At 37.8% G+C, this 27,760-nt stretch overlaps 1 protein-coding gene across 2 annotated transcripts in view; it reads right to left on the bottom strand.

The window, feature by feature from the left end:
- Positions 1–27,760, bottom strand: part of FAM135A (family with sequence similarity 135 member A) — an 83,299-nt gene that overhangs the window by 19,030 nt on the left and 36,509 nt on the right. For both annotated transcript variants that reach the window (XM_065730888.1, XM_065730889.1), the window contains exons 5-17: positions 23,065–23,204; positions 22,882–22,952; positions 22,370–22,543; positions 19,895–20,021; positions 19,369–19,522; positions 17,755–17,832; positions 15,491–15,540; positions 13,584–13,739; positions 8,509–8,582; positions 8,031–8,185; positions 5,443–7,753; positions 3,361–3,521; positions 1,230–1,321 (exon numbers count right to left, since the gene is read on the bottom strand). In XM_065730888.1, coding sequence (XP_065586960.1) covers positions 1,230–1,321; positions 3,361–3,521; positions 5,443–7,753; positions 8,031–8,185; positions 8,509–8,582; positions 13,584–13,739; positions 15,491–15,540; positions 17,755–17,832; positions 19,369–19,522; positions 19,895–20,021; positions 22,370–22,543; positions 22,882–22,952; positions 23,065–23,204 — 3,743 coding nt within the window. The remainder of the gene's footprint in view (positions 1–1,229; positions 1,322–3,360; positions 3,522–5,442; positions 7,754–8,030; positions 8,186–8,508; positions 8,583–13,583; positions 13,740–15,490; positions 15,541–17,754; positions 17,833–19,368; positions 19,523–19,894; positions 20,022–22,369; positions 22,544–22,881; positions 22,953–23,064; positions 23,205–27,760) is intronic.

The following is a 27,760-nucleotide window of genomic DNA, read 5'->3' as shown; positions in this document are numbered from 1 at the left end:
TGATAAATGGGCTGAGAAAGGGAAGAAAGAGAATAATGAGATGTCAGAGTTTGTAGACAAAACCAAACATCCAGGATAATCAATTCTAGAACTGACCAGAACTTCAGAAGAACCTGATATTACTGCATGACCGGGTGATAAAAAGGCAAGAAATGCAGAACAGTGTTACATAGGGAAGAGCACCTCTAAGTATACATGCAAGCAATAAGCTGTGTATCTGTGTTCTGTATAATAATTTATGTTAGATATGTCAGGAAAGAACAGAAAACATCAATATAGCATTTCATAACTCCATGCAATGCCCTATAAAGTTCTGACCAACATATTTTAAAGGACAGGAAGTCAGAAAATGGGCCAAGACAGGTAACATGAATGTCCAGAAGTTGTTCCACATGTGCCTGAGAAATACTGCATGAGCTAGGTCTTCGCCTGCCTCCTGAGGGGGGAGAAATTCCACCTGTTTATAAAATACTTGATTACATGAAGCAAAAAAAATGAGGAATGCTAACTGACTAGCTTTTGGGTTTTGTCTTTTCCAAAAAAAACCCACCACGATGTAGGGGGGTTGGTTTAAATGTCACTGTTTTCAACTGAATTATTTGTGTATATGAACAGCAGAAAGAATCTCAACTGTTTGCTGTGGAAACTCAAAGTAAAAACATGAAAAAAAGAATCAGCCAACATTAAGGAGAAAAATCCATCAGCAGCTAATAGGATCAGTGGTCTCAGTGGAATTTCTAAATCCCAGAATGAAAGACTGACACATGAGCACAGAATCACAGAACTGTAGGGGTTGGAAGGGACCTCCAGAGATCACTGAGTCCAACCCCCTGCCAAAGCAGCTCCCTAGCCCAGGTTGCACAGGTAGGTGTCTAGGCAGTCTTAGAAGAGGAGACTCCACCACCTCTCTGTGCAGCCTGTGTCAGTGCTCCGTCACTGCACTGTGAAGAAGTTCCCACACACATTTATGCAGAACTTCCTATGCTTCAGTTTGTGATATCGGTACTCAAGAAAATGGCAGCAACAGATACTACTCCTTAGATATATCCTTCAATACCTTACTAAGTTTTGTAACTGCTTTAAGGTAAGCCACAGAGCAAATCACAGATTCTATGAGGATCCAATAGAGCATATGGTAAAACTGTAACACAGCAGTGCTGGTAAACAAGCAGCTCTGGAAGCGTACAGCCTTTGTGCTTTATAAAAATTCTTTTGTTGCTGGCAAATACCTGATTTCTTTCGGACATAAGGAAGTCTATTCTCCCTCCAGGGAGCCCCAGCTCAATGTAAGTCTTCACTAATCTTAAATCTGCACTGTTACCTAAAGAGGAAAAACAATCAACAGTTAGATACTGCAAAGTGAACTCGCAATGAAAATCATTTAGAGCACTGAAATGAACGTATGGCACAACTTTATATTTAAACACAGCTAATAATATTCTCAGACCTAATTAAAATTCAGTGAGACTCAGGAAGATAAACTCCAGTGTCAAATGCAATGACAAAACGGTCTATAAAAATGGCACTCAATTACAGACATCATTTTAAAACAGCAAGGAAGTCATGTCTGATTTTGTCTTAGCATCCAGCATAGCAATGTGAACATTAAATTCCTGAAAACCTAATTAACTCTGATAAAAGTCAATTAAAGAACTCAAAGCCAGCTTAAAAGTTTTCAGTGAAGTAGCAAGGGATTAGGGAAGGCTGTGAAGTTTTTCATAGGGTAAAAAGGGAAACTGGGCCATGAGCAGATAAAGACACCTTTAGATGGGCAACAAGACTACTAATGGTAGTTTAAGCAGTGTCCTGAAGATTGCCCACATGTATCTTTGGAAAAAGGATACTCCTTCTGCCTTTTCTTCATTTAGAGGAAATAAATAATTTGCACAAACTTGCTATTTTGGAAGAAAAAAATCTATGTGGATTGTTTGAGAGCTTCAAATACATGGTTTTTTTTAATGCCTAAGTTGACTTTTGTGTCAGCTCTAGGTACACTACAGCACACCAACATTTACATGAGGAATTTTTATTTCCTCATTTATTTCCTCATATGATATTATTCCCATTATATTCCTTTATTTTATATTAAAACCTTTCTAAGTTCAGTTTCAGAACCACAGATACTTCGTGTCCAAAGGCAGAAGGAAAAGGCATTTTATTATTTTTAATTAGGAATTTGAAAAAACAATAAAGCAGCTGCACATCCAGCCCAACAGTTTATCTATTGCTCTCTTGGGTCTTCTTGTATTGTTAATAAAGAAGTTTCTTAATATGAGAGTAAAACATTGATAGCAGAATGATGTGAAATAACCTAACTAGAGCAGACATCATTTCTTGGTGTGTGTGTATACTTTGAAGTAAAAGCAGGTGAACGTATTTAAGCTTGAATGCAACCAGAGGAAGGCAGCAAAGCTGGTAAAAGGGCTTGAATGCATGTCCTAAGGAAGAGAGGCTGAGGACACCTGGGTAGTCTAGTTGGAAAAAGGAGACTCAGAATGACACCTCACTGCTCTCTAAAAATTCCTGAGGAGTGGAAATGGAGAATGGGGTGCCAACCCCTCCTCCATGGTAACACGTGATAGGATGATGGGATAGCACAAACCTGTCTCAGGGGAGGTTCAGGATCAGTGTTTGATCACCCACATTACCACTAGGGCGATCAAACACTGGTCCAGGCTTCCAGAAGAGGTGACTGATTCCCCATGCCTGTCAGTGTGCAACTGTGCTGCTCTATTCTACACAGTTTATGTTTTCCTGTTGTCTTTCATTTAGCAAGGTATATTCTCATTTTTATTACAGTAGAGTCTCTGTCCTTTAAGTATTCAAGAATCCCACTGGGCAACCTATGCTGCGCAGGGGAATTCAACTAGAGAATCTGCAGAGGTCTCCTCCAACCTCAACCATTTTGTGTTTCTGTGATCTAACTTTTAAAACTTAACACACACTTGACTGCATTTTACATGTACCATTTTTTTCATAACAACAAGCACACTTTTTACTTCCCTTGAAAATGTAACACTACAAATTCTAAACAAAAGTGTTTTATTACTCTGTTCTTTTACCACAGCATGGACAAATACTTAGAAGATATAAAACCCAGAAGATACACCCAATGTGAATTACTGCATAAACTGGGTTTATGCAGAAGAAATATGTCCTCAACACAAATGTTACATGCAATTCTTAATTGAAGTCGTTTTCTGGAACACACTGTTAAACATAAGAGTACAATGTCAGATTCCCATCTCCCTCAAGTGAACCTGCTCCAGAAGTGCTCAGTTCAGAGTTCAAATAACAAAAGCTAAACCTAACTGGTAATCTGACCTGCTATCTCACTCAGTGTCATATTTCCCAGCATACCATCTAGGCCATGGACGCAGACTATAAGATGTATTCCTTCTTCTGAACAGTCATCCTCTTCCATACTAAAGTAAGGTACTGAAGAGGCCAGTTTGAAGACATCACTGTACATAAATCCAGGAAGTCTGAGTTGCTTCAGTTCTTCCTTAGCCTGGAGGAAACTGGAATGAAACAGTATTTATTATAAGAAGCATTTACTATTAGCAGACAAATTTAGGATCTCCTAGGATAGTTTTTGCTGACCTTTCGCTTTTGCCTTTACATGACTGACATGAATGAAAGAACTGTGTCTAATTACTCTCTTCACAAAATAAGCCAGCTCCTCACAATATTTTCTCATTTCAAGCTTTCTGGAGTCCATTGTCTTCAGTAACAATATCCTACCCCAAGCTTGACTCTTCTCTCCTCCGAAAATCTCTAACTGAAATATTTCTGATAACACTGAATTTCTGGTTTTGTTCTGGTCTTCAATAAATGACAGCTTTGCTTAAACACAGTAACAATATTACTGGAATTATAACCTGATCTAAACTCAAGGTAAAGATTTCCAATGAGTTTTTGTAATTCTTGCTACACTTAAAAGCTATTTCCTAGATCAGCATTGGGCTGAAGTCAGCACTATCTTTGCTCACCATAAATTCTCTAACAGTCTGAGTAACTGGTGTTTTCCTCAGAAGAAAACTATATCCAGACCTCCGATCTCTCACCTATTATGGGCTCACACTGCAGTTTCTAATAGCTGAGCTGCCCACGTGCCAGGAGCTCCTTGTGCTCCTCCTTTCTACCCCTTCCCATAGTTTCTTTGTACATGACCTTCATACACAGTTAATTGTCTGCCAGTGCTGAAATATCCCAAGCAGTCCTTCTTTGTGCCAAAAGCTTTATGCTATTTTTCCTCATGTTGTCTGTTCTGCATGATCCCTCAGAGTGTCAGTCTGCAACCTGTCCTCTTCCACTGACCCCTTGCTTTCCTCCCATTCTACTGCCCATTCTCCTGTTTCCCAATGTTTTCTTCAGCTCATTCCTCACTAACTGGCAAGATGGCACTGTGATCAATTTACCTCACCATCTGCAGCACAGTTTTAGTTTGTGCTCCCGGGATGCTTAATGACTGAGATGTACCAAAGTTAGTTTTCTAAGATGCAGCCCCTGCCCTCTGGAAACAGTGATTCAACAATCCCTAAGACTGCCTTCCCCAAGGCCAAGCACCAGATTTTACTCTGCACTGCCTATCTTTTGGAATGCCATAAATAGTGTCTGCCTTTCATCTTTCCTATTCCACGTCAGTACCCACTCACTGCTTTTTCAAAATCTGCTTTTCTGTTCTCTCACTTCTAATCTTGGTTCCACCACAACTGCTAGAACCTTCCTTCTGTACTCAGCTGCTAAGCACAAACTATCTGGCCTTTACCTACCTTCCAACCTTGCTTCACTGTGACTGCAGCATTTTACTTCCAGTAGAGCACATTACCCTGCTGCTTCCCACATTCTGGTAGTATCAGGGGTTATCAGGGAAACTCCTGTGTTTGCATCTGGGACTCCTGACACTGCTCTAAATGTGGCCTTCCTGGTATCCCAACTGTAGTGTCATCATAGCACGGCAGTCTCTGAGATGTCACACTTTGTTACGATCAAAAAATAAGGCTATATTGTCAAATAACTTTATAATGAATTAGAATGAACAATAAGTTAGAGATTTTTTTTTGCTTTCATGTTTTTAAACTTAAAGCATATTTTCCTATGCTTGCTATTTTAACAGCTTCCATTTCATTAAACACCATTACAACATCAGTTTTCGGCTGAATGCTCACCTTTTAGAAAGGAACATATTAGGGGAACAAAATATGTGCATTTTACTTGAAGTTTGTTAAACCACTTGAAATTATGATTTAACTCATGTAAGGAATTCTGTGCTAACACATTTCATATCTAAATATCTAAAATGTGATGGTCCTTGAGTATGCAGAATCCACACACCAGTCTTGGGGGCTCTCTGAAGCCTAACCACACTTCTCTTCCCCCTTTATACTATATTAGCATCATTTCCAGAAGCAAATAAACTGTTTTAAAACAATCACTTACGCTAGCATTTGAGGCTTTGGGGAGCTTTCATACCAGGAAACAGGCGAAGCTGAGCTGTAAGACGTGCTGCCTGGCTGCTGTGTAATTGCATCAGATTTATTCCTTGAAGAACAGATAACATTGCAAGGAGAGTCTCTCAGAGAAGAAGGGAAAGACAGACAACCAGGAGTACAAACGGGAGGCACAGTCATTCCATCACGCAGGTGCCCACTATCGATCCTTTCAGACCTCAGGGCTCTTTCTTCTGCTAAGTCAGGATCTTGGCCAGCACCAGAAGCTCCATCTAATATACCGTAGTCTGTTTCTTCATAATACCCATTTTCAATCATTTCTTGATCCTCCTCTTCTTCATCATCTTGTTGGGAAGAGCAAATAATTTGTTTTTCGTAAGTTTCTTTTTGAGGGCTAACAGGATTGCTGTTGTCCGTAGGCCAAATATCTGAAATATCTGTGCTGCTTCGAGAGCCAAAATAGTTTTCCACAAGCCCCTGCTTTACTATATCAGTACTACTGGTTGGAGAAGGATTATCTGCACCAGCATCACTTTTAGCTGCTGACAGTTCTTCCATCGCCTCCTTTAATTCTAAAGGTGCATTATATTTTCCTTCATTTGGTTTTTCAACCTCTTGCCCCATGTTTACAGATGAAGAACCTGGAAGAAAAGAAGGCTCACCCATGCAAGTGATCTCTAAAAGCAATTTAGCTGTGTCTTCTGTGGTGTTATGATACCTTTCAAGGACCTGAGAGTCTGTACAGGTTGTGTCAAGCTCTGCCTGTGGGCTGTTACTTTTCACATCAGAAGACGTAACTTCATCCGAAACAACTAAATGTAAAAGTTCCTTTGTTCCTGAGAGTGAGGAATGTATAGGCAGAGTTTCGTTATCTGAATGCCCTGAAAATACAACACAATGTTGCTGCAAGTTGGTATTTGATTTTTTACTGTCATCACATTTTGGCAAGTCAATCGTTCCGAGATCCAGTACAGTTTTACTGTCACTTAGCTGGCATTCAGGTACTACAGTTATCTTTGAATTTTCATCAGGTGACAGTTCATCATCATCTGAAGGCAGAGAATTTATGGACGTCAAGGATGATTGTATTTCACTAACAGCACTGGTACTCTCAGTACAATGACTTTCCAGTGCATTTTTTATAGCACAGTCTGGTTTCAGTAAAAGCTGAGGAAATAATCTCTCAGCACTGTATGCACTTTGCCCTTGAACATTTTCAAAAACCTGATCAGGGTTGGGGAGAGTTGCAAAAGAACTTGGTTCACTTTCTATGCCAGAATCTGAAAACCTAGAAGATGCGTACGTCACATTAACGTCCAGTAACTTAGTGACATCTGCACTTGCAGAAATGTGGCTTTCTTTTGGAGATGAACCAGACTGATTATTTTTTATTTTTGTCAGGACATCACCAGTGTGTTGGAAGTTTTTTTCACGGACATCTTCCTTTTCAAGCACTGGTTCTCCTGAATGCAATTTATTTCCAGATTCTGAAGCCTGCATATCGGGTGCGTGCAGATTCTCTCCTTGCACTCCATCCTGCGGAAACTCAGCCCACGATCCAATGTGAACAGTGACTTTCTCCCCTTCATAGGGATTTCTACTACTTGGTTTGACCTCAATTGTCCTGACTCCCAAGGAAGCTGGCTGACCTCCACGACAACCTTCAAGTGTATCTCTGGGTTGTTGAGCACTATCTGCTTGTACAGCTCCAGGGCCTGCCTGGGAGATAGTAAGTCTACCAAAAATAGCCACGTTTTCACAGTGCACAGGGCTGCCCTGACTTGGTTGAACACCTTCAGTCTTAGCAGTCTTTTCCTCAGTTCCAGATGGCAAACACACAAATTCTCTCTGACTTTGTTGCCTGGTGCAGGTCTTTGTGTCACAAGGAAATCCACTTACTGTAGGGTCCAGCCCTTCATTAGTATTGCATGAAGGCCTGCCTTCCGGGCTCTTGGAGGCATCTTCCAGTGCTGCACTTTTCAAACACTTGTAGCCTACTAAGACCACAGAGTCCTTAGAATTCTGTTTCACGACTTTTTTTGTATTTTCAGGTTTCATCGTTTTCATAAGCTTAGTAACCTTAACTTTGGGTTTGTTTGCATCTTCATTCTTCCCTTTCAAAGACTTTGTTAGCATCTTTTCATTTTCTGAATGCCAAAGGCTGGAGGCACCTGCAGGTCTTATTTTCAATTCCGGGCTAGTAAATCCAGCTACAAAACCTTCTTCAGCTTCAAATTTATCCAGTTTATTGGACTCTGACCTTGGAAGATTCTGAACTACCAACCAGGGTACATCCATATCTTTTACCAAAAAAAGAGAAAAAAAGATTGTTTACAACAAGTTTATGCAAGTAGCTGAAGCTACAAAACATTAAGTCATCATACGACTTTATACATCTGCACAACTTCAATCTAAAGATTACCTAGCAAACAAGTGTATTCCTTCAAAGCCAATGAGAAATGCCAAGAAAGGTACTTATAATAATAAGTATTACATCAATACATTACTTATAATAAAAAGTATTATATCATTTCTGCTACTTTCTTCACAAAGAAAACTGCACTGTGAGGTGTTTACCTTCAGTAACTGAATCTAAATACCGATCTTCGAAGATGATAGGCAAGGAGTTTGTATCTCCATCTAGTTCACTGCATTCAATAGGGAGAGGTGGAAGAGAACTGCAGAAGGAAGTGTTTTTGATAGCTGCACACATTTGTAGGTGACTCTGAGCACTGAAAAAAACCAATAACAAAAAAAGCAGCCATACATTAAAAAAAGAACCATTTATTTTTGTTGACAGAATGTTACACTATGCTAGCAGTAATTTAATTCCCTTTAGTAGATGCTTTTCCACTAATTAGTTATTTAATCAAAAAAATATTCCATTACTCATTTCAATCGCACTATGTTCTTCATTAAAAAACTTCAAATCTCTAGATCATTGTTTCTCTTGAACTCATGTAAGTATTTTCGCAAGACAGTATTTCTATACAACATAAGGTACAGAATAATAGTATTATGTGCTATGTATTTTGCACTTCAAAAGGTTACTCACTGTAGTTCTTGATAGGCAAGGGCAGCTTGCCTAGGATGCTCAAGACAAAAGAATGCTTCTGCGAATCTGCGCACCTGCAAGATCCAAATATAGTTAGAGCTCATTTTGTATTACATAAAAGTTCTGAAAATCCACTGATATTCCTACACTGCAATACTGTGAACTTGTATGATTAAGATATCTAAAGTTTTGGTGGTTTTTTTCCTTGTTTTTCAATGTTCAGTCCGGGCAGGTGAGGAAGAGGATGTCACAGACAATATTTCCAAGTGAAAGGAGAATTTTAACTTGTGCAGTAGGTTACTGGAGAGAAATGTAATAGACTTAAGGGAAATGTATTAGACTCAATGCCTGCTGAAAACCTGATGAACAAAAAAATGAATCATTTAAATCAGGCCTACCTGAAATAACAGCACACAAAAATACCAGGAGAAATTTCAGTGAAAGGAAATGACTGCTTGATAGACACTTCTGAAGGTGCTAGAGGATCACCTTCAGAATCAGAAATGCATTCTCAACAAATATTCCAAATGTTTCATGAATACTCAACCCTATAACTTAACTGTTGTGCAAAAACGTCCATTGTTTGTAAAGATTTCAGCTGCAATTGACAAATAACAGGATATGTGCTGATTATGAATGCTGAATTGAAGACATAATTGGATGTCTTGAGTTCATAAACCATGAAAGATTAAAATGGTATTTTATAACATATGGAACTTTATTTTTATCATCAAGTATGCAGAGATAAAATAGTGTGAATTTTACAGCAATTTATTAAAAGTAGAATATAATCAATTTATTGAAAATACAGTATCTAGAAAATCCAAGTTAAGATTTTGCAAACCAGATGTCACCCATTTCCTGTATTACACTAAAATATTCCTTCAGTCTGAGTCCGTTTAGAGCATTTGTTTTTGCAACTGCCAACAACCTGCATCAAGACATCCAAATTCAACGTGTGATGGTTTCCTTTGTTTGCTGTAGCATGGCAGGCAAAATGCAAAATAAAAACTGGACAGAAAAACTGCCACGGAATGTATCCTGAGCACCCACACACTGCTGTGTAGCACTCCTAACATCTTGGCTCTTGGTTCTCCTATTTTAGGACTAATCAAACTGGAAGAAACGATTTTGGAATAACACGATCAGAACTACCAGAAGATGTCACTAGGAAACAAAGATCTCAAACAAACTAGGAGCGTGCAAAGTTTGTGTAATATAGAATAACCTCCTATAAACAGCTTTTTCAGTAGAACATAGGTGAAAGCCTTGCCAGTAGGCTTACTGTCGTTGACGAACATTCCAGCACAACTACAGATATCCTGATATTTTATGGAGCATTTAAAATCTGGTATAGCATTTTACAGAGATGTACTCAAAGTGATGAATATGTAATTAAAATATGACCTTCTGTTCTAAGGATACTTCTGTAGAACGACCTATTTTGTAAGCACCTATGGACAGAGGGTGAAAATGATTTGACCAAATGCAAATGGCAGGCATTTTAGGGGGGTATTTTAATACCAAGATCGAAACCAGTCAGATGAATGAGACCCTGAAAGCGTTCATTTCTCTTAACTAATATAAAACCTTCCCAGGGAGAACCTGCCTGTGAAGCGTACAGTCTATAAATACTTCAAGAAGGGAAATTTAAATGAGCTTTAGCAGCCAGCAGAGACCAGAAGAGAGTATGCGTTTCCAAAATAAAGAGGACAGAATTTTGTGTAGTACAGAAATCTTATTTCAGAAGGCAGATACTCCTGCATGAGGAGAACTAGTAGGGCACCTGTCAAATCCCACCTAAATTCATTAATCAGAAAGTCTGCATCATTCGACCTATGGATATTTCCTCTAGTAAAACACTGCAGTTTCCCACAAGTTTATATAAGCCCTCTGAACAGAAATTCTCAAGGCTGTAAATGCAAATTGCAAAATATTATAATAAGCCCTGCAAAACAGCATCCAAAATCAAAAATCAACCACCTCTTAAAAGTAAACGAGCCTCTCATTTACCACCTCTTCTTAATTTAAAGCTTTACTGAAGTTGTGGATTGCTAACACCTGCTCGATTGCCACGTGGAAGTCCAGTGGCACTCAGACTCCTTACACATATTTTAATTGCACATATTTGCAAAGTATTCATGAAAGCTCTTCTCAACTAGGAGAACAAGAAACCATTGTGGTATCTGCAAATTAGTCATTGTACAATTAAGTACCACCACACTGCTGGTTCTCTGTAAGCTGGCTCAGGTAAAATTTCCTTCTCAATGCTGTATTATTCAACTTGTTCCAGACAGCGAGCTTAGAGACAGCCTGCTTGCTCTTTGCTATCAGGCCCTAAATAAAAAGGGAAGTTTAAGATTACCTGTGTCCTGCTTTTTAAGTCTTTGATGTTTGGATAGATACCATGGTATCCAGTAACAGTAAGCAATGGCAATCAGTGACTCCTTTCAAAAATAAAATAAGCTTTATATTTGCACATACTAGTATTCTTTTTATTAAAAATATTTCTTGTTTGTATAACAAGGGTGAGCTCTGAGCTCAGGCCAGAGAACTGACACTTGATGTTGCTCAGTAACAAGCTACATAGATGACTACTTGTGAATCTTCAGCACCACAACACCATGCTGCAAATGCACATTCATGCTCCCAGAAAAAAATTCTACAGCCTTTATTAAATAATAAAGATTCTTTTTTCATATAAAAAAGAAAAAACTATATGTAAGATTGAAAAATAGTGAGAGATATCAGAAAAAGTGGGCATAAAAGCATTCTGTTGTGCTTTGTCTTTAAAGAAGGGAGGTAGGGATCTCCTATTCAAATTTTGTGAAAACTGGTAAACATCCCCAAAATACTCTAAAGACAAGCAGTATTTCAGTCCATGTGACGTTATTAATTACTTTTATGAAAAGCTGGACATGAGCCAGCAGCATGAACTCGCAGCCTGGAAAGCCAACTGCAACTTGGGCTGCACCAAAATAGGGGTGAGCAGCAGGGACAGGGAGGGGACTGTCCCTCTCTGCTCTGCCCTTGTTCAGGCCCCATCTGGAGTACTGCATCCAAGCCTGGGGTGCTCAGCACAGGAGGGATGTGGAGCCACAAAGATGATCAATGGATTGGAGCACCTCTCCTGTGAAGAAAGGTTGAGAGACTTGGGCTTGTTTAGGCTGGAGAAGAGAAGGTTCCAAGGACACCCACTGCACCCCTCCCAGTAACTGAAGGCAGCTTACAAACAGGAGGGGGAATGACTTTTTACAGGGTCTGACGGTGAGTGACAGGACAAGGGGGAATACCTTAAAAGTGAAACAAAGGGAAAATTCATATTAGATGTTCAGAAGAAAATTTTTACTCAGAGGGCAGTGAGGCCAGGTTGGATGGGGCTCTAGGCAGCTGAGCTGCTGGAGGCAGCCCTGCTCATTGCAAGGGGCTGGAACTAGATCAACTTTAAGGTCCTTTCCAAAATATACCATATTATAATTGTACAGTACTTTATGATATTCCCCATAATAAATGCAGTAAATTCAAATTCATAAGGTATTTGAGAGCTAGAGAGAATGACGTATCGGAGATTTTAAGAACCACATTTAAGAAGCTAAGTACATATCACCAGTGGTATAAAAAACACTGGATCAGTTAAAATAAAAATAAAAGTCCTTCTTTGGGCTTTTCATTGTAAAAACATACAAAAATCAACTGAATGCAGGTGTGGGTTAAGCAAAACAGCATTCTCATTTCACAGCTCCCACTGTAGTTGGAAGATTCCAGAATTTATATGAAAAGTATAGGAAGGCAAGTAAGATTCAGAGATGCCCAGTGAACTGATTGTACCTTCCTGTTGCTAACATTTCCATTCCATCAAACAAGTCCTGCACTCTTTCTGAAAAAATTCCATTTAATCTACAGAAAAGATTATTTGCACAATCATGATCCCCTCATTAAACAATATGATTTTCAATCCTTCACTAAGACCACATTCCACATGTTCTTCATAATCAGTGTCCCCTCCACAATCAAAAGGTTTCTGAAGGTTTTTTCATGTGAGTGATAGAAATGTTGTTAGACAATCTAACCTCTGCAAACTAAAATCTGAAAAGAAATTTTATTTTGGGCTGTGACTATCACAAAGTATTGTTAGCATGTACTCTCATTAACTAGATCCACTAACAAGCTCTCTGCAAATTATTTTACAAGGGGAACCTCCAGATAAAGTTTGAAACGACCTCTTAGATGCATGTGAAAAATGCATGGATTATGATGTCAGATGGTTAAGATGTAAAGCTGGCTGAAGATCAAGCTGTGTGTTTGGGGCTATGGGTGGTGAGTAGTGTTGTTTGTTTGCTTTAATGAATCTTACTCTCTGAAAAAAATTAAACTGTTACGTTTCTTCAAATCTGTGACCACAAATTGGAGGGAAAGATTTACTTATTAGAAGAGAAGGGGTAAGGTTCAGTTTGTATAACAAAATATCTCACTAAGTGGTGCAGACAGCCTGCAGCAAGTGTATACACACACACACACCAACAGATGTACTGCGTGTATAGTTACAATGAGGCATCTATTTTTATATGTATGCACACATACATGCTAGCTCATTTCCAACTTGCCTCTTCCTTGAATCCCAATTCACAACCCTTTCAAAGCTTATGAATGCTATAAATTCTCAAATCAGAAGAAAGATGTGTCTCACTTTATGAAGTAAACAGTAACTGCAGCAGGAAAGGAAATGGGGTGGGCACTAGGCATAGTTCCAGCAGAAAAATACATAATCTACAAAAGTACATCTTCCACGGACTGCAATTTGCCTTCTGAACTGTGTTTCATATTCAGAAGATCAATGCATTAGTTTGTAAACAAAAACAATGTACTTTATGTATTACGTTCCAAGAATAAGTGCTAACAAGACAACACAAACTAACAAATGGAACGCAGAAGCTCCCTTTATGAGTCCAACTATTCTTCCCAAATAAAACTAGAAAGATTACAATTTGTATTTGCATTTTGATATGCATTTCCATTACAATGTGTCTGACTAAGAGTACGACCAAGCCCTTTGTAACACTGGAGTTAATACTTACCCTTAACGTGTGATGTTCTTGTGCTAGCAATGCTGTGACCTCCTCTTGTAAGGTAATGGCCTCCAGAAATTGCCCCCAGAGAGCCATTAGAAGGGAGCAAAGCTGAGCAAGGTTCATATTTATAAGCTCTGCCAGTTCATCAGGATTTTCCATTTTCTGAAGTTTGGAAAAAAGCTTTATGTTATTACTAGATCAGGATGAACAGATAAAATTTTTTTAAAAAGTGCATTTCATCTCAGTAAGAATTTTATTTTAAAAAGTAACTTCCAAATAAGAACTGTTTTGTTTAAGTATTAGAAATGAAATAAGTCATGTTACAACAGGAACACATTGCTCTACGTCGCTTTATATATTATCCAGGTGTCTTAGAACTAGGGCTCCTGATATTAAATTGAAGCAATAATTCCATTAATAACAATGAGTTGCAACTGTTGTATTTGCTAACACGTAAAAGTAGAGTGGGCTTGAGAGGAACAGGAATCTGAATCAGAAAGCAGAAAATTGATACTTGGTCTATCAGTCCAAATCTGATGCAGCCTTACTGAATTAAATGAAGACATTTTCATTTTAGATTGTTAACAACTCGCAATAATGTTTGCGTCTCATTATATACCTACATACACTTTACCACATACACATGCTCAGGAATCAGTGCTTATAGCCTAGGCTTCCAAGAACCAGGCCACACAAATTCAGCACAAAGCAAGTTTTTCTTTCTCAACAGAGTACTGTAATCCCATGTTACAGTTCCACACCAGTCAACTGCCAATTTTAAGGCTCTTGCCCCCTACCATTTTTAGAAAACGTTTTTCATTGGAGACACATAAGACATTGAGTCAAAGGGTTAAAAAGCAGACAGCAAAAACCCAAACTTCAGCACTATTAAAGAGGAAGCAGAAAAGAGGATTACAAATACTGAAACAACTTAGTAGGCAAGAGTAGAAATAAGAGGAGGAACTTCTGAAGAGAACTGCATAAAAGAATAGAAAGGAGAGAAAGAAATATACATATATACATAGTTTAGACGGCTGAGGGAAAAAGTAATGAAAAAATAATCTTAATTACTGGAAGAATTCACATAAGCTGTGTAAGTGTAAAAAACAACGACAAAAATCAACAGAAAAAACTCAATGAAAATCCTCACAACTTTTCAGTTTTTGAAGTACCAGCGGCTCACATGGAGCTAACTGTGCTGGCTTTGTCTCCAGTACAAATGACTTCTTTTCAACACCAGTACTTTATTTCCTTGCAATTGTGCTACTAGTATAGAAATGAAAAGTAACTGTTAAAGTGCTGTGTAGCTAGCTCACTCAACAACAAAGCATGGACAGTCTTAAAAAAAAATTCTCAAACTTCTGCTTTAAACTCATCTGTGCCAAGGAAATGAGCTGCTCAACTGAGGCTAATTCTGACTGCTGCATGTGAAAGGGTTGGAGACAATACTAAGTCTTCTAAGTGGATGGTATTTCCTTGAGAATGTATGGAAAAGAGACAGAGACAGAATCGGGACAACTCCTCCCAGAAGAGGGGATGAGCTGGAGAATCTGCTTTTGTGTAACTTTCTACTAGTGCTCAAACTTATAATATAAAAGATTCAACTAATGTATGCGGAAAATTCACAACGTGATTTTCATGCAGGTAATCCATCTTTCTATAATCCTCACTTTCATGATCTACAAAAGTTAACAGCTACATGGCTTGCCACACCACCAGACCGGCAGGGACGTGTGTGTATCAGCTGAGCCATTTCCATGTGGAAGAGGAACAGCTGAAAGAAATGCTGGCAAAAAAACCATACAGGTTGTTATCACTGAAACAGCTTATTCCCCAGCAGCATATGGAATTATGAAATTAGCATACTCTACTTTTACAGTTACTTCACTTATTTAATAAATGAGAAGTAGTACCTTTACTTCTTCACACAATTCTGAAAGACGAACTTCTACATCTATGTTTTCTGGAAAGATAAGAGTATGTATTTATGAAAAATGTACTTTCCAAGTTGCAGAACAAAGACAATTATCTCACAATAAAAACAATTAATAAGAAAAGAGGCTATCAAATAAAACTTCATACCATATTGATTTCTACAATGAGCTTCAAATCAAGCATATTATAAACTCTTCTTAAAATAATTTTGTACTAATTACTGATATAGAGGATGAAATGTGATTAATAAAAATGGTTTCCAACTGTGTATCATGACTGTTTCTCATGAGACCTTGGCAAGGATGCCAATTTTTCATTCAAAGCTGCTCTTACAAACACTGTAATTTAGACTGTACAGTTTGCATATTACCCACTTACAACTGCTCAGCTATTCAGCAGCAAAGTCATCATTCACAACTGAGGTAACACAACTGACCTTCCACCTCAGATTTTTCAGGCATTCTTTACTTTAGCTCCATTTTTCTATGGGTATATTATTCACCTGATTTGTAAGCCACATGAATAAAAAATAGATTTTTTAGTTGTCTGAGGATTTATAGCTTGGTCAAATAACTTAATTATTTTTTCTCTCAGCAGTTCAACATTAAGAGGAACATAGTCTTGCATGGCAAGGCAGCTTAAATTCAATCAAAACCTCAAACAACTTATAAATCAGGAATACAGATGTATTCCTTTATGTACGATTTTTTTTTCTTATTAATCATTCCAATTCTGGTCAAACAAATTTAATCAATTAAATAATGATTTTGTACTGTGATGCGATTTCTTTCTACATCTGAAGTACCAGTAACAAGGGAATGCCTTAGAAACCTTACAAAATCTGTAACAAATATTTAAATTAATTTCTAAAACACAGTATTAAGAGGAAACCACTATTTTATTTCAATTGTATACCAACAAAACACACGTGCAAACTCACATAAATAAATCTGGGAGAGCTAACACAAGTTTACCAACAGCAACATAGTGTTGACTCATCTCCAACTGATACCTCCTGGATTTCTAAGTATCTATTGACTTTCACATCACTGCTATACATTGTACATACTTAGGTTTGAACACAGTGACAAACAAATTAATTCACAAAACTCCAAGTTCTGAGAAAATACACATCTTCAGAATCGCAGGAAGAGAACTTGCTCTCAGAAGCAAGTTTAGAAATAGCTTCAAAGAAACTACTTATACCTATTAACTAGACATCACTTGATAATTATTCTGAACATATATGAAAACAGTTTATACACAAGTTTATATACTTATTTTGGAGTGTCTGTGGCCACATAAATTTTGTCACTAGTGGAAAAATATATCTAATTCACTATGAAACACAATACTGAATATTCACCCTGCCTGTCACACTGAGACTGAGGACAGGTTTGAAACAACATTTGAAACTGATGTCTAAAATCATTACTGAAAATCCCAGACTATGATGCTACCAAGAAATCCCACAAAACCAAAACCAAACAAAAAAAAAAAACAAAAACCAACACTGACAAAATGAAATTAACTGCTAGTATTTGATAGTAGTGTTGTTTATCCAGTAAATATCTAATTAAATTTTGCTGGCTCGGCAAGAATTGTTTAATTCTGTTCCTTTTTGTGAACAAAACCAAAATGCTGTTATATGTGATTCATGCCAAAGTCTTTCTATGAGACTGAATGGCTATTTCATTTTTTCCTCATTGCATGACGGCTTAAACAGCATGACACTTTGCACATTAAACTAATGCTCTCCAAAGGGAGGGCTGTCCACGTAGATGTGGACAAATGCACCCTAAGCTTTGGGGATGTCTTGTGTAGTGTTTAGAGGAATCAACCCTCAAGAAGCCAGAAGCAATCTGAAAGATAACTCCGGAAGGAATTCTATTAGCTTTTAATTGTTTAAAAATCAAAATGAAACAAAACCAACAAAACCCTGAGTCTGCAATGAATGAAAACGATCATTTTTAGCTGTTTTATTTAAATTTTTGACAATTGTCTGAAGTCTTCACTTGCTTTTTAATATCAAAGTAGAATAACACTAAATCATGTAAGTTAAGATATTGTTCTCTATACTCAGTGTGGAAATAAGTAGTTCAGTTCTACAGACTTGACCAGAGTTTAACATACTCTTATTATGGCTGAACTGTGAAATAGTTTTCCTGTTTAAAGAAGAATATCGTATTTTATGTTATGAATAAAAATCTGAGGGATTAAATCACCTGCTTTGAAAACATACCTAGGTAGGCGTCTCTCTGGGTGCGTGGAAACTTTCTTCTGAGAAGGCGTTCATAAAGGACCTGCATGCTGGCCTTGGCTAGTTATAGGGATTGCACACACATGACTAGTTACTACACTCCTTTTTTCATCTGTGATTTATTATTTGCCTTAAAGTTAGTAAAAAAAAGCTTATTGCTAGCCTAGCAATTAGTGCAGTTAGATAAATACATGAAAGAATATAATTTTGGTGCAGTTTATACATTAGATGTCACTCGTGGTACGCATCACATTCTTTTATTTCCTGAAACCAATAGTATGGAAAAGCTCAATTACAGTAACTGAGTCCAACACACAGTTGTGCATGCTTCTACAAAATCACTGGGTTTTTAAAATGGTATGGCAGAGCACCAGCAAAGCAAAAAGATGAAACAAAATTAAGGAGGTTATAATTTAATTTAAAACAAAGAAGTGACGATTTGAGATTTAAACAGGATGTGAGATTGCCTCCCATCTCACATATAAAATCACCAAAAGGTAGTTCATTTATTTCAAAAATTAAAAAGAACTCTAAGTGATGGTTTTGTACTTTATGATATAAGTCCAGAGAGCATCAACTCTTTTTTAGAAGGCATCTCAGAAACATGGTTTTCTTTTCCTTTCTTTTTTTGTTTTATTTTTATTTGGAACAGTTGATAGAGTTTAAAGAAATTAGAGTTAATGATAAGCACTGGTTATTTTGCACGAGCAAGGAGTGAGTAATAACAGCATAATTAGTATCCACATATTAGTTCTTTTTGTTACATCAATATTCCCAATCAATGTATATACAAAATAACTGGAATAAATGAAGAAAAAAAATCAGAAATAAGAAAATAATTATGGCAGAAAATAATAAAAAAAAAAACAAAACAAAAAAACAGCACAGGAAACAAATCATCAGCAGAATCAGTTCAATGCATATTAAATATAAAAACTTTTTCTCTTAATGTATTTTATATAAAATACCCATTGAGTATTTCCTTTCAATGCTGCATTTCCCTAAGCCAAGTTACCCACAGAAATGAGTAAAGGTCTGAGCCAAGCACTGCTGAAGCTCATGTGAATCTCTGCTGCGACTACAGTGAGGAGGTGAAAGATACCTCTTGACAATGCAATTCAATTGCCAGCTTCTTTCTATGACATCTACTTTGTGAGAGTGTTTTAGGGGAATTTAAGGTCCTCTCTGAATCATTTAAATATCAAGACACAGTCTAAGACTATTTTTACAGTAACAATAGTGCCAACAGATTCTACTTGCCAAAAAGTGCATTTTGTCCTTACAAGTTAGACCAGGAGTTGAGTCACTTGTATAATAGGGTGTTCCCCTCCATACCAAGATTAAGATAACCGACACAGAACTACTTTATGAAGTTTTTGCCTCTATGAAGAAAGAGCCTCAGTTTCTGGTGTTTTTCTATGCATAAATTCGTAATGCACTTGTCTCTTTTTTCCTTCATTAATGATTAAATTCCAGCTGTTTTGCAGAAAGGATTTTAGATCTGTAAGATGTATGAAATCAATGCCAGTTTAGTCTAAAAGAGGAGATATTTTCAGGAAAAAGCAGAAGTGATATGTTTTATTAAATTCAACATACCCAGTTCGATTCGGTGAGAAGATGGGAGCTCCTTTGTCACCATAAGAAAATAGCTATGTAAGCCTTTGAAAGCAAGCAGCAAACTGGCACAAAGTGTATAGTGGAAATTATAGGCATGGCTGAGGAACGACTCTGAAACAACAAAACTGCAACCCTAATAAAAAAAGAAAAAAGATTTAGGCACATTGATTTCATATAATAAACGAAGCGTTTACAGAATATGAAGATGTGCAAATTGCCTCTTTTCATGAACCTCATCCATCTTTTTGCAATTCTCAGTGGTTTGCAGTATCTTAAAAAAGAAGGCCAAATACTAAATATTGTAAGCTTTCCATCTGCATAACCTTGAAATATGTAACAGAGCCTTCTGCAACAATTCTTCTATTTTCCCATATTACAAGGCACAAACAAGTAACTCTTAACAGTTCACTCTTGATCAAGTAATACTTCTGCAGAAGATTTATTAAGATAAAATTCACATCGCCCTACAAAATGCAAGTAAAATGTTCAGTTGAGATATTCTTACATCAGCTGATAACTGCTTTGTGTAGTTATTGCCAAAGACCACGCTTTCCAGAGAAGGAATCACAGAGTCCCTGCTCTGTGCTGGTGCATTCCTGTTTAACCACGTGTTCTTCACTGGGCGAGGAAAACTGCAAGAAGCACAAATGAAGTGGTAACCTGAACAAGCTGTGTGTCACAGATTTAGGCAACGGGGAGGAATAATTAGTGACAAGTTAATAATAATTAAAAAAAAAAGAACAGACTGCACAGGGCACGAAGGCTGTAACCAAGTAGAATTATCTCCTCTCTCTTGTGTAAAATATTATCACTGAGTATTCCTCAGAGGAGATCCTAGATGCCAGTCTGAAAACACCCAGAAAGTGTCCCCCTAGCAAACTTTCACCTGGGAGAGTCCAAAGGAAGGAAAGAAGTCTGCAATCATAGACTGGCTTGGGTCAGAAGGGACCCCAAAAATAATCAAGTCCCAACCTCCTGTCACAGTCATGGCCACCAATCTCCATATCTAGCACTAGACCAGGTTGCCAAGGGCCCCATCCAACCTGGCCCTGAACACCTCCAGGGATGGAACATCCACAGCCCCTCTGGGCAGCCTGTGCCAGCACCTCACTACCTCTCACTGTAAAGAACTTCCCCGACATACAATCAAAACCTTCCCTCCTTGAGTTTAAAATCATTCCCCCTTGTCCTATCACTATCTACCCTAGTGAAAAGTTGGTTTCTCTCCTGTTCATAATCCACTTTTGAATACAGGAAGGCTGCAATGAGCTCTCTTCACAGCCTTCTCTTCTCCAGGCTGAACAAGCCCAGATCCCTCAGCCTGTATTCACAGGGGAGGTTCTCCAGACCTCTGATCATCTGTTCATCTTCTTCTTCTTCATGCTCAGGTTTTTCAGAAAGACAGAGATATGAGCCAGACAAGGAGATAGCAACTATTAAGTATTTGCTAAATATTACAATACAGTGTAGCTCAGCTCAAACAAAACACTGTAAATATAAAGGTTCTTTTCCCTCCCCACCCAATACAGATGAAAAGCCCAACCTGGATCCTTAAAATAATGTCATCAACAGCAGTACCATCCTACTTAAAGATAACTGAAGCAGCAATGAAGTTGTTTTGTTGTAGTATCTCCACCCGCATGTTTAGGAAGCCAGAAACTGAGGAAACATTTATACAAGAATATACAAATTTTCTGCAACCTTTTAAAAAGTCAGACGAGACAAATGCATTTCTGACTGAATATCAGTAATAAAGCTTGCTTTTCATTTTCACTCAAGGAACTGAAGTTTGACACTATAGCTAAGGGATGACTACAGGTGAAACACCTGAATTTTTCTTGTGTTATGTTTTGACAATTGACATTTCATATAAATGCTGACACTTTAAGTGTGTCATCTGATTATCTGAGGTCCCCAAAACAGTACTAGGTTGAGATATTCCCACCTTCTCACTACCTGCTCCTCCCTTAAAATAAGGCAGTGTCACCCCTTCAGAGACACTCCAGTTCAGTTCATTCTATTAGACAGCCTGGCCTGAAACTCAACACCAAAGCCATTCAACTTGAAGGGAAGAAAAAAGAAAAAAAAAGAAATCACTTGAATTCTCCAAACTAGCACAGTCTACTTCACAGAATGGCATTCTAACCTACGTGAAGATATGTATTTGCCAGGAGGTGAAGCCAGGTGCAAACAGTGGGAATTCCTTAAGCTAAAGGCTTTAGCATTTATATCTCCATCTGGTTTTGAATATGAAAAAAACTTAAGGCATTTCAGGTCTTGAAGACCCTGAAAGAAGGCAGACAGATATGCTAAAGAAAAAGCTTTGTCTGTGTGGCTGAGAGTACAACCCTTTACTCATGCTTACTTTTGAGATAACAATAGCAAGAAGATTGCAATGGATGGCATGAGCAAATGAAAGAAAAGGGCATCAGTAAAAACTTAAAAGAAAAAATGAAAATACGAAGTTTCATTTACTTTAGAAAAGGTAAATGCATCATTTGGAGATATTATTGCCATTATAGTAGTAAGTGAAAACTGAGAATACAGCCAGCAAGAGATGCTCTATTTGTATTAGTCCTGATGATCCTCATGGGTGCCTTAAAATTCAGGATATTCTATTAACAGCATCCACTTCAGTCACTAACTAGAGTCAGCAGCAGATCTTACGGATTAAGAACATGAATAAATATTTACACATATAAATATACATCTATACATACATATATTCATACACATCCTCTCCGGTTGTATTATTTCCCTACTGCGTTACATATGCTTACATCCAACAAAAATACATTCAAACTTTGTTCCAGATAACTAGAAAAATAAAGATATTTCTCCACCTTCTGGGCCTTGGGTACTAGAATCACAAGAACACCATACTGCATGCAGACTTAACTCCTTCTTAAATATACTGTTTTTATAACATTTCCATTTGGGCACCCAATACTTTACTTACATTTTATTAACAAGAGATTACCTTATCAAGGGCTGATGCAGAGCAACCAGAGAAGCGTGGACTATAACTGATATGACAGAAAGGTGAAAGTAATCAAACATAACATTGACGTAATGATGAAGGCCCCGGTGTAAGTTAAAGTGCAACTTTAAAGTTCGGCTACTAATTGGCTGTAGTGTGCTCAGGTCATCTGGTCTAAGAGTAAAAAAGAAAACAACCAAACATACACAATTACAATGACTATATTTTAAGTGCAATGTGCAAGCAAGTTATTAACAATCGATACAGGTAACAATTTAGCACTGGAACACAATAACGTCTTTAGAATGCAATAACATCTTCCCAAGGAAAAATATAATCAAAATGAGTCAAGCTGGTTATGAAATCCTAGAAGGCCTCAGCACTGGATTTGTCTTGTCATCTCATACATGCCTAATATGAACACAGTACTTCTATATATAACACAGACTTAATTAGTTTAAAAAGTTAACATATGCTGTTGCTGTAATAAAATCTTCCGAATTTAAACTTACGAATAGTCTGTATCCGTGAAGTGTAGGTCTAATGTCAGCAGGAAATTCATCTCATTAAGGGACTCTTCAATCTAAAAACAAATTGTGGAAGTGTGAAATCTTTTCAGGTCCCTTATTTATAGAAATTCAAACTGTACGTTAACAAAAAGCTCAGCATCTGAGTTAAGATGACTGGCAGATTACCTTCCTCTCATCTAACAGCATTTTTATCTTGAAAATCATCACATCGTTCACAAAGACTTCCTCATTTTTGTAGAGAATCTGAAATGTTTTACTGTAAACTATATTGTCGTGGATTGAAGCAGGAAAGGCAAGATCTGCACCTGGAAAGAGAAACAAGCATTAATGGAATAATTCTAGCACCTGGAAACTCCAGAGCACATAATAAGGTATCCTACCATTCCTATTAGTTCCATGACCACGTTTATAACCATTACACCAACAAAATCAGCAGTATGCATTTCAGTCAGAAGCTACTGGAGTTTGCAGGAATGTGCTTTGTTTCTGAGAAATACTTCATCAATACACTCAAATGTAATTTACTTCTAATACAATTTCTAGATTGACAAATCAACAGTAAGACACTCGAGGCATCAAGAATTCTAATAAAACCCCTGAAATCTATGTTATTTAATTAATCCTTCCTTTTGCTTGGCAACATTTTACCACACGGAGAACTCAGAATTAACTACAAACGAGGTAAAAATGTTAAATGACATGTACACTCCACTGAACTAATCAAGAACAGAGGTGATTTCTCCTTCCTTTCCAGACCTTTGCATAGTACTCTGTCCAGATCAGTTCCAAGTGTATCACCTGGATCTTACATTTCGTCATCAGTATGACACTTTTGCTTTGAGCTCTGAAGCCGCTCATCAAAAAGAGTTCATAAAAATGCAATAAGCAGTTGGGGAATCCTTTCCCAATAAAGGCCAAAATAATGTTGGAAGAAAAGAGAAAGGGAATGGCTTTTAAAAGTTCCCAAGGAAGTATGCAGCAATTAATAGCAAAGGATTATCACACAGGAAATTCGATAACAGCCACAATCCTGTGAAACAGTGCATAGAAGAGAACTTGGAAGAACTGAGGCAACAGAAAGGCCAACAGTTTCTTATCAGCCCTCAACAAACAGCCTCAATCACATTAACCTCTTCCAGAACACAGAGTCTTTGAGGTTGAATAGATGGGAGTGTGAAACACTGATTAAAAAAAAATCCAAATTTAAAATCACTTCAAAGGAATACACAAAAGGCAAAGAGAACTGAATGCTTTGCACTTTACAGCTCTGGAGCTCACAGACCACTGATAGAAAATCACTGCTCAGGTCTGTGCATGGCAAACACTTGCACTCTATTACCTTTGTAACATTTCAGTTTAACCTTCCATCAGAAAGTAGAAACCTGTAAAAATACATTTTTCTTCACTGATGTGCTTTTGTATGCATCATCAGTTTAGGTCTTCTGGACAAAATAAAAAGGATAAATCATTAAAAGGTAATTCCCCTACGCAGTGCCACATTCACCTTGTATCAATCCACATCGTGCTAGAGGCGAAGGGCACAGAGGGGGTGGTTTCACATTACACATAATCTGACAGAACGACACATCATCAGCAAAAGGGATTCTGCCACTGCAGTCTGATATAAAAGCAGTAATAGAGACCCACGGCCAAGGTCCTGCTTCCTCTGCACCACCAGCTCCTTGAGTTATAGCCCTCAGTTCCGCTGACCCGAGCGTAACATGAAACTGCATCCTCGGAAGCGAGAGAGGAGAGGAAAAGAACTAGTGCCAGGAACAGGCAGAGCCACATCCACCTGGGGTCAAGGTCTCACAGTTTGAAATAAACAAGGCAGAACTATTTATATATATATATATTTATAATATTATTTTTAAGTCAACTATGGACAGATTGGACTAGACTTACTGGCTTTCTATCCAAGAAGCCACAAAGAAAAAATAGTAGGGAATGAATTCTTGCACAGTGAATGTCACCTCATTCCTAATGTGCTTTTTTTCTCCTGAAAACTACTGTTGAGTTTCTTATAGAAGGAATTCAGAAGAGCCTCAAAACTGATTTAACTTCACATAAACTACGATTACCGAAGTTTTTCTTTAACTTCCTCAAGTGTGACTACATCTCCCTTGGAGTTACAAGAATGCCAGGAGAAGTTTGCAAGGTTGGAGCTAAAGCTTCCTGTGTCACCACTAACTCACTTGTCCTAGGTCCTTAGTATTTCAAGTGAACTACTAAAGGACACAGGAAATAGAAATGGGAGAATCGTGCATTTAAACATGCACAGACCTCATGAAAAGAGGGAAGGGCTGGGCAAGGGATAAAAAGAAGAGCAAAGGAAGAGGCTGATTTAGATTTAGGTTAGATATAATGAAAAAGACTGTTACAGTGAGGGTGGTGAGGCACTGGAACAGGTTGCCTAGAGATGTGGCGGATGCCCTGTCCCTGGAGATTTTCAAAGCTAGGCCAGATCGAGCCCTAGGCAACCTGATCTAGCTGTGGGTGTCCTTGCTCATGGCCTTCAGAGGCCCCTTCTCTGAGGATTCTATGATATGAAGCATTAGGAATAAGGGAAAAACTCAAGCATGTATGGTTAACCTGGGGAAATAAAAGGAAGAACTAGATCAGTCAGCTACAGGAGAGGGGAAAACACAGCTAGGGTAAGGAAATGGCTGGTGACCTGCAAAGAGGGTAAAGAGAGCTAGAAGTAACTCAGTGAGATGATCTGGAGTACAGTGGGGAAAACCATGACTCGGTTAAAGAGAATGGGATTTTAGAAGAGAGAGAGTATAAGGAAAACAGAACAAAAAAACTGGTCAAGACAACTCATCCTTCTCAAGGAAAGCCGTGGGCTTCTATACAGTCTCCTATATTTCCAACAGAGACCCACAGGTCAAAGTTCTTATGCTGTTCTACAGACATAACAGCAGTTATTTGCTAAAAATCATGGCAGTTTCACTCACTGGAATCAGCTGCTCACCAACCTTCAGTAACAGCTGTGAGATGAATGTACAGTTCTGCTGAATTCAGCAAGCAACCAAAACAAATGGAAGGCAGAGGTCCTCAACAAAATCAAACACAAACAAATCCACCAGAAGGATAAACTAATATGTCAGTAATTTCCTTATCACAAAAACAAACAAACAAACAAAACCAGAAACAATAAAAAACCAAAGCTGTAGCTTGATATGCATTTAACTAGACAAAAAAAGAGCAGCTCTACTCATCCTTTCATTGACTGAAGTGGGGGAAGGACACAAACTACAATGGCACAAACATTATCAATAACAACGTGAGAAGCCACACTAAGAGAGGACCCCAGTTTTGGGGGGCAGAGAATTTTAATTTTTGTGAAACAGAACAAAATGAGTTCCCCAATTGGGTTCCCAAGTTAAATCAGACATTTGTGTTAATACTGCATACAGAGCAATATAAAGGTAAAGAGTAGCAGGCAGGCAGAATCAAGGGCTGATGTGTTTTGACAGCACTTCCTATCTTAACTCACATCAAATTGCAACCTTAACATTTATGCCTAATAATGAGAGCCAAAAGAGCTAACACGTGTCACAGAATTTATTAACAAGATTGCAGCTTTCTGAAAATTAACTGGAGACTTTTCTAAAATATTCCACAAAATGAAAGAAACATTCTTGTAGCAACATTAAACATATCATTAAGTTAAATGATAAAAAACATTTTTTTTACTAGAGCAAAAGAATCATTTTAGCACAGCTACATTTCCAAAGCCACACAACACTTCAAGTTTCATAGAATCACAGAATGGCCTGGGCTGAAAAGGACCTCAAAGATCATCTAGTTTGAACTCCCCTGCCATGGGCAGAGTCATGAACCACTAGAGCAGGCTGCCCAGAGTCACATCCAGCCTTGCCTTGAACGTCTCCAGGGATGGGGCATCCACAAGCTCTCTGAGCAACCTGTTCCAGTGCATCACCACCCTCTGAGTAAAAAATTTCCTCCTAATATCTAACCTCAATCTCTCCTGTCTTAGTTTAAAACCATTTCCCCCCTGTCCTATCACTGTCAGCCCACATAAAAGAGTTTGAAACCTCCTGGTTTGTAGGAATTATTTCTTCATTTCACATGGATCCAGAAAATACAAAAAAATATTCAAGAAACTTGAGGAAAATTCAGTGTTTAACCTGTATTATTCAACATTACTTTTAAAATAGCCTCCAAAATTCATATTTCAGTAAATTCATATCCCTTTTTTTCAGACTGTAGTGGGTCCTTCTTGGCAATTCTAACAATTTCACCAGTCACTTGAAAACTTCATTCATTTTTCAGCGAGACATGAGCACTAAGAGGTTTCTCCAGCTCCTCAACAGAAAAAACAAAAGTGAGCTTTGGCTTCCAGGTTACAAAATAAACAAAAGAAAGAGAGGGAGGTAGAAGAGTGAGAGAGTGAGAGGGAATATGTAATTCTGTGCAGGATCATGAGGTTTAATGAATTTTCAATGTCACTGTTGGTAAACAAAAGAGCAAGTTTGAAAACATTAAGTTTGAATCTTTTTTGAGTCTTTTTGGAAAAAAAGAAAAGGGGGCTGGGGAATGAGAGTTAACAGTCCTAATAACAGTCTATTATCTAATGTTCTCCATGACTTCAGGGGTATCTACTTAAATGAGAACCTGGGCAATCTTCGTCCAAAACACAAAGAAGACTGAGCATATCAACGGAAGAAAACAGAAGATATTCGCATGTTTTGCTAACAGTGAAGAGAACTAACAGAGGAAAAACAGTAAGGCAAGTTCTTCAATTACCTTTTGAGTCTCATTGCTATGAACAAACATTTTTCAGCAGAATATAATGAAATACTTTTGTCAATAACAAAATAAAAACACTTTTATA

The sequence above is a fragment of the Cyrtonyx montezumae genome, unplaced genomic scaffold, assembly GCF_038088225.1.
Source record: "Cyrtonyx montezumae isolate F1298 unplaced genomic scaffold, pur_monq_1.0 scaffold_13, whole genome shotgun sequence".
NCBI classification, from domain to species: Eukaryota; Metazoa; Chordata; class Aves; order Galliformes; family Odontophoridae; genus Cyrtonyx; species Cyrtonyx montezumae.
This window is presented reverse-complemented; position numbering and strand designations above follow the sequence as displayed.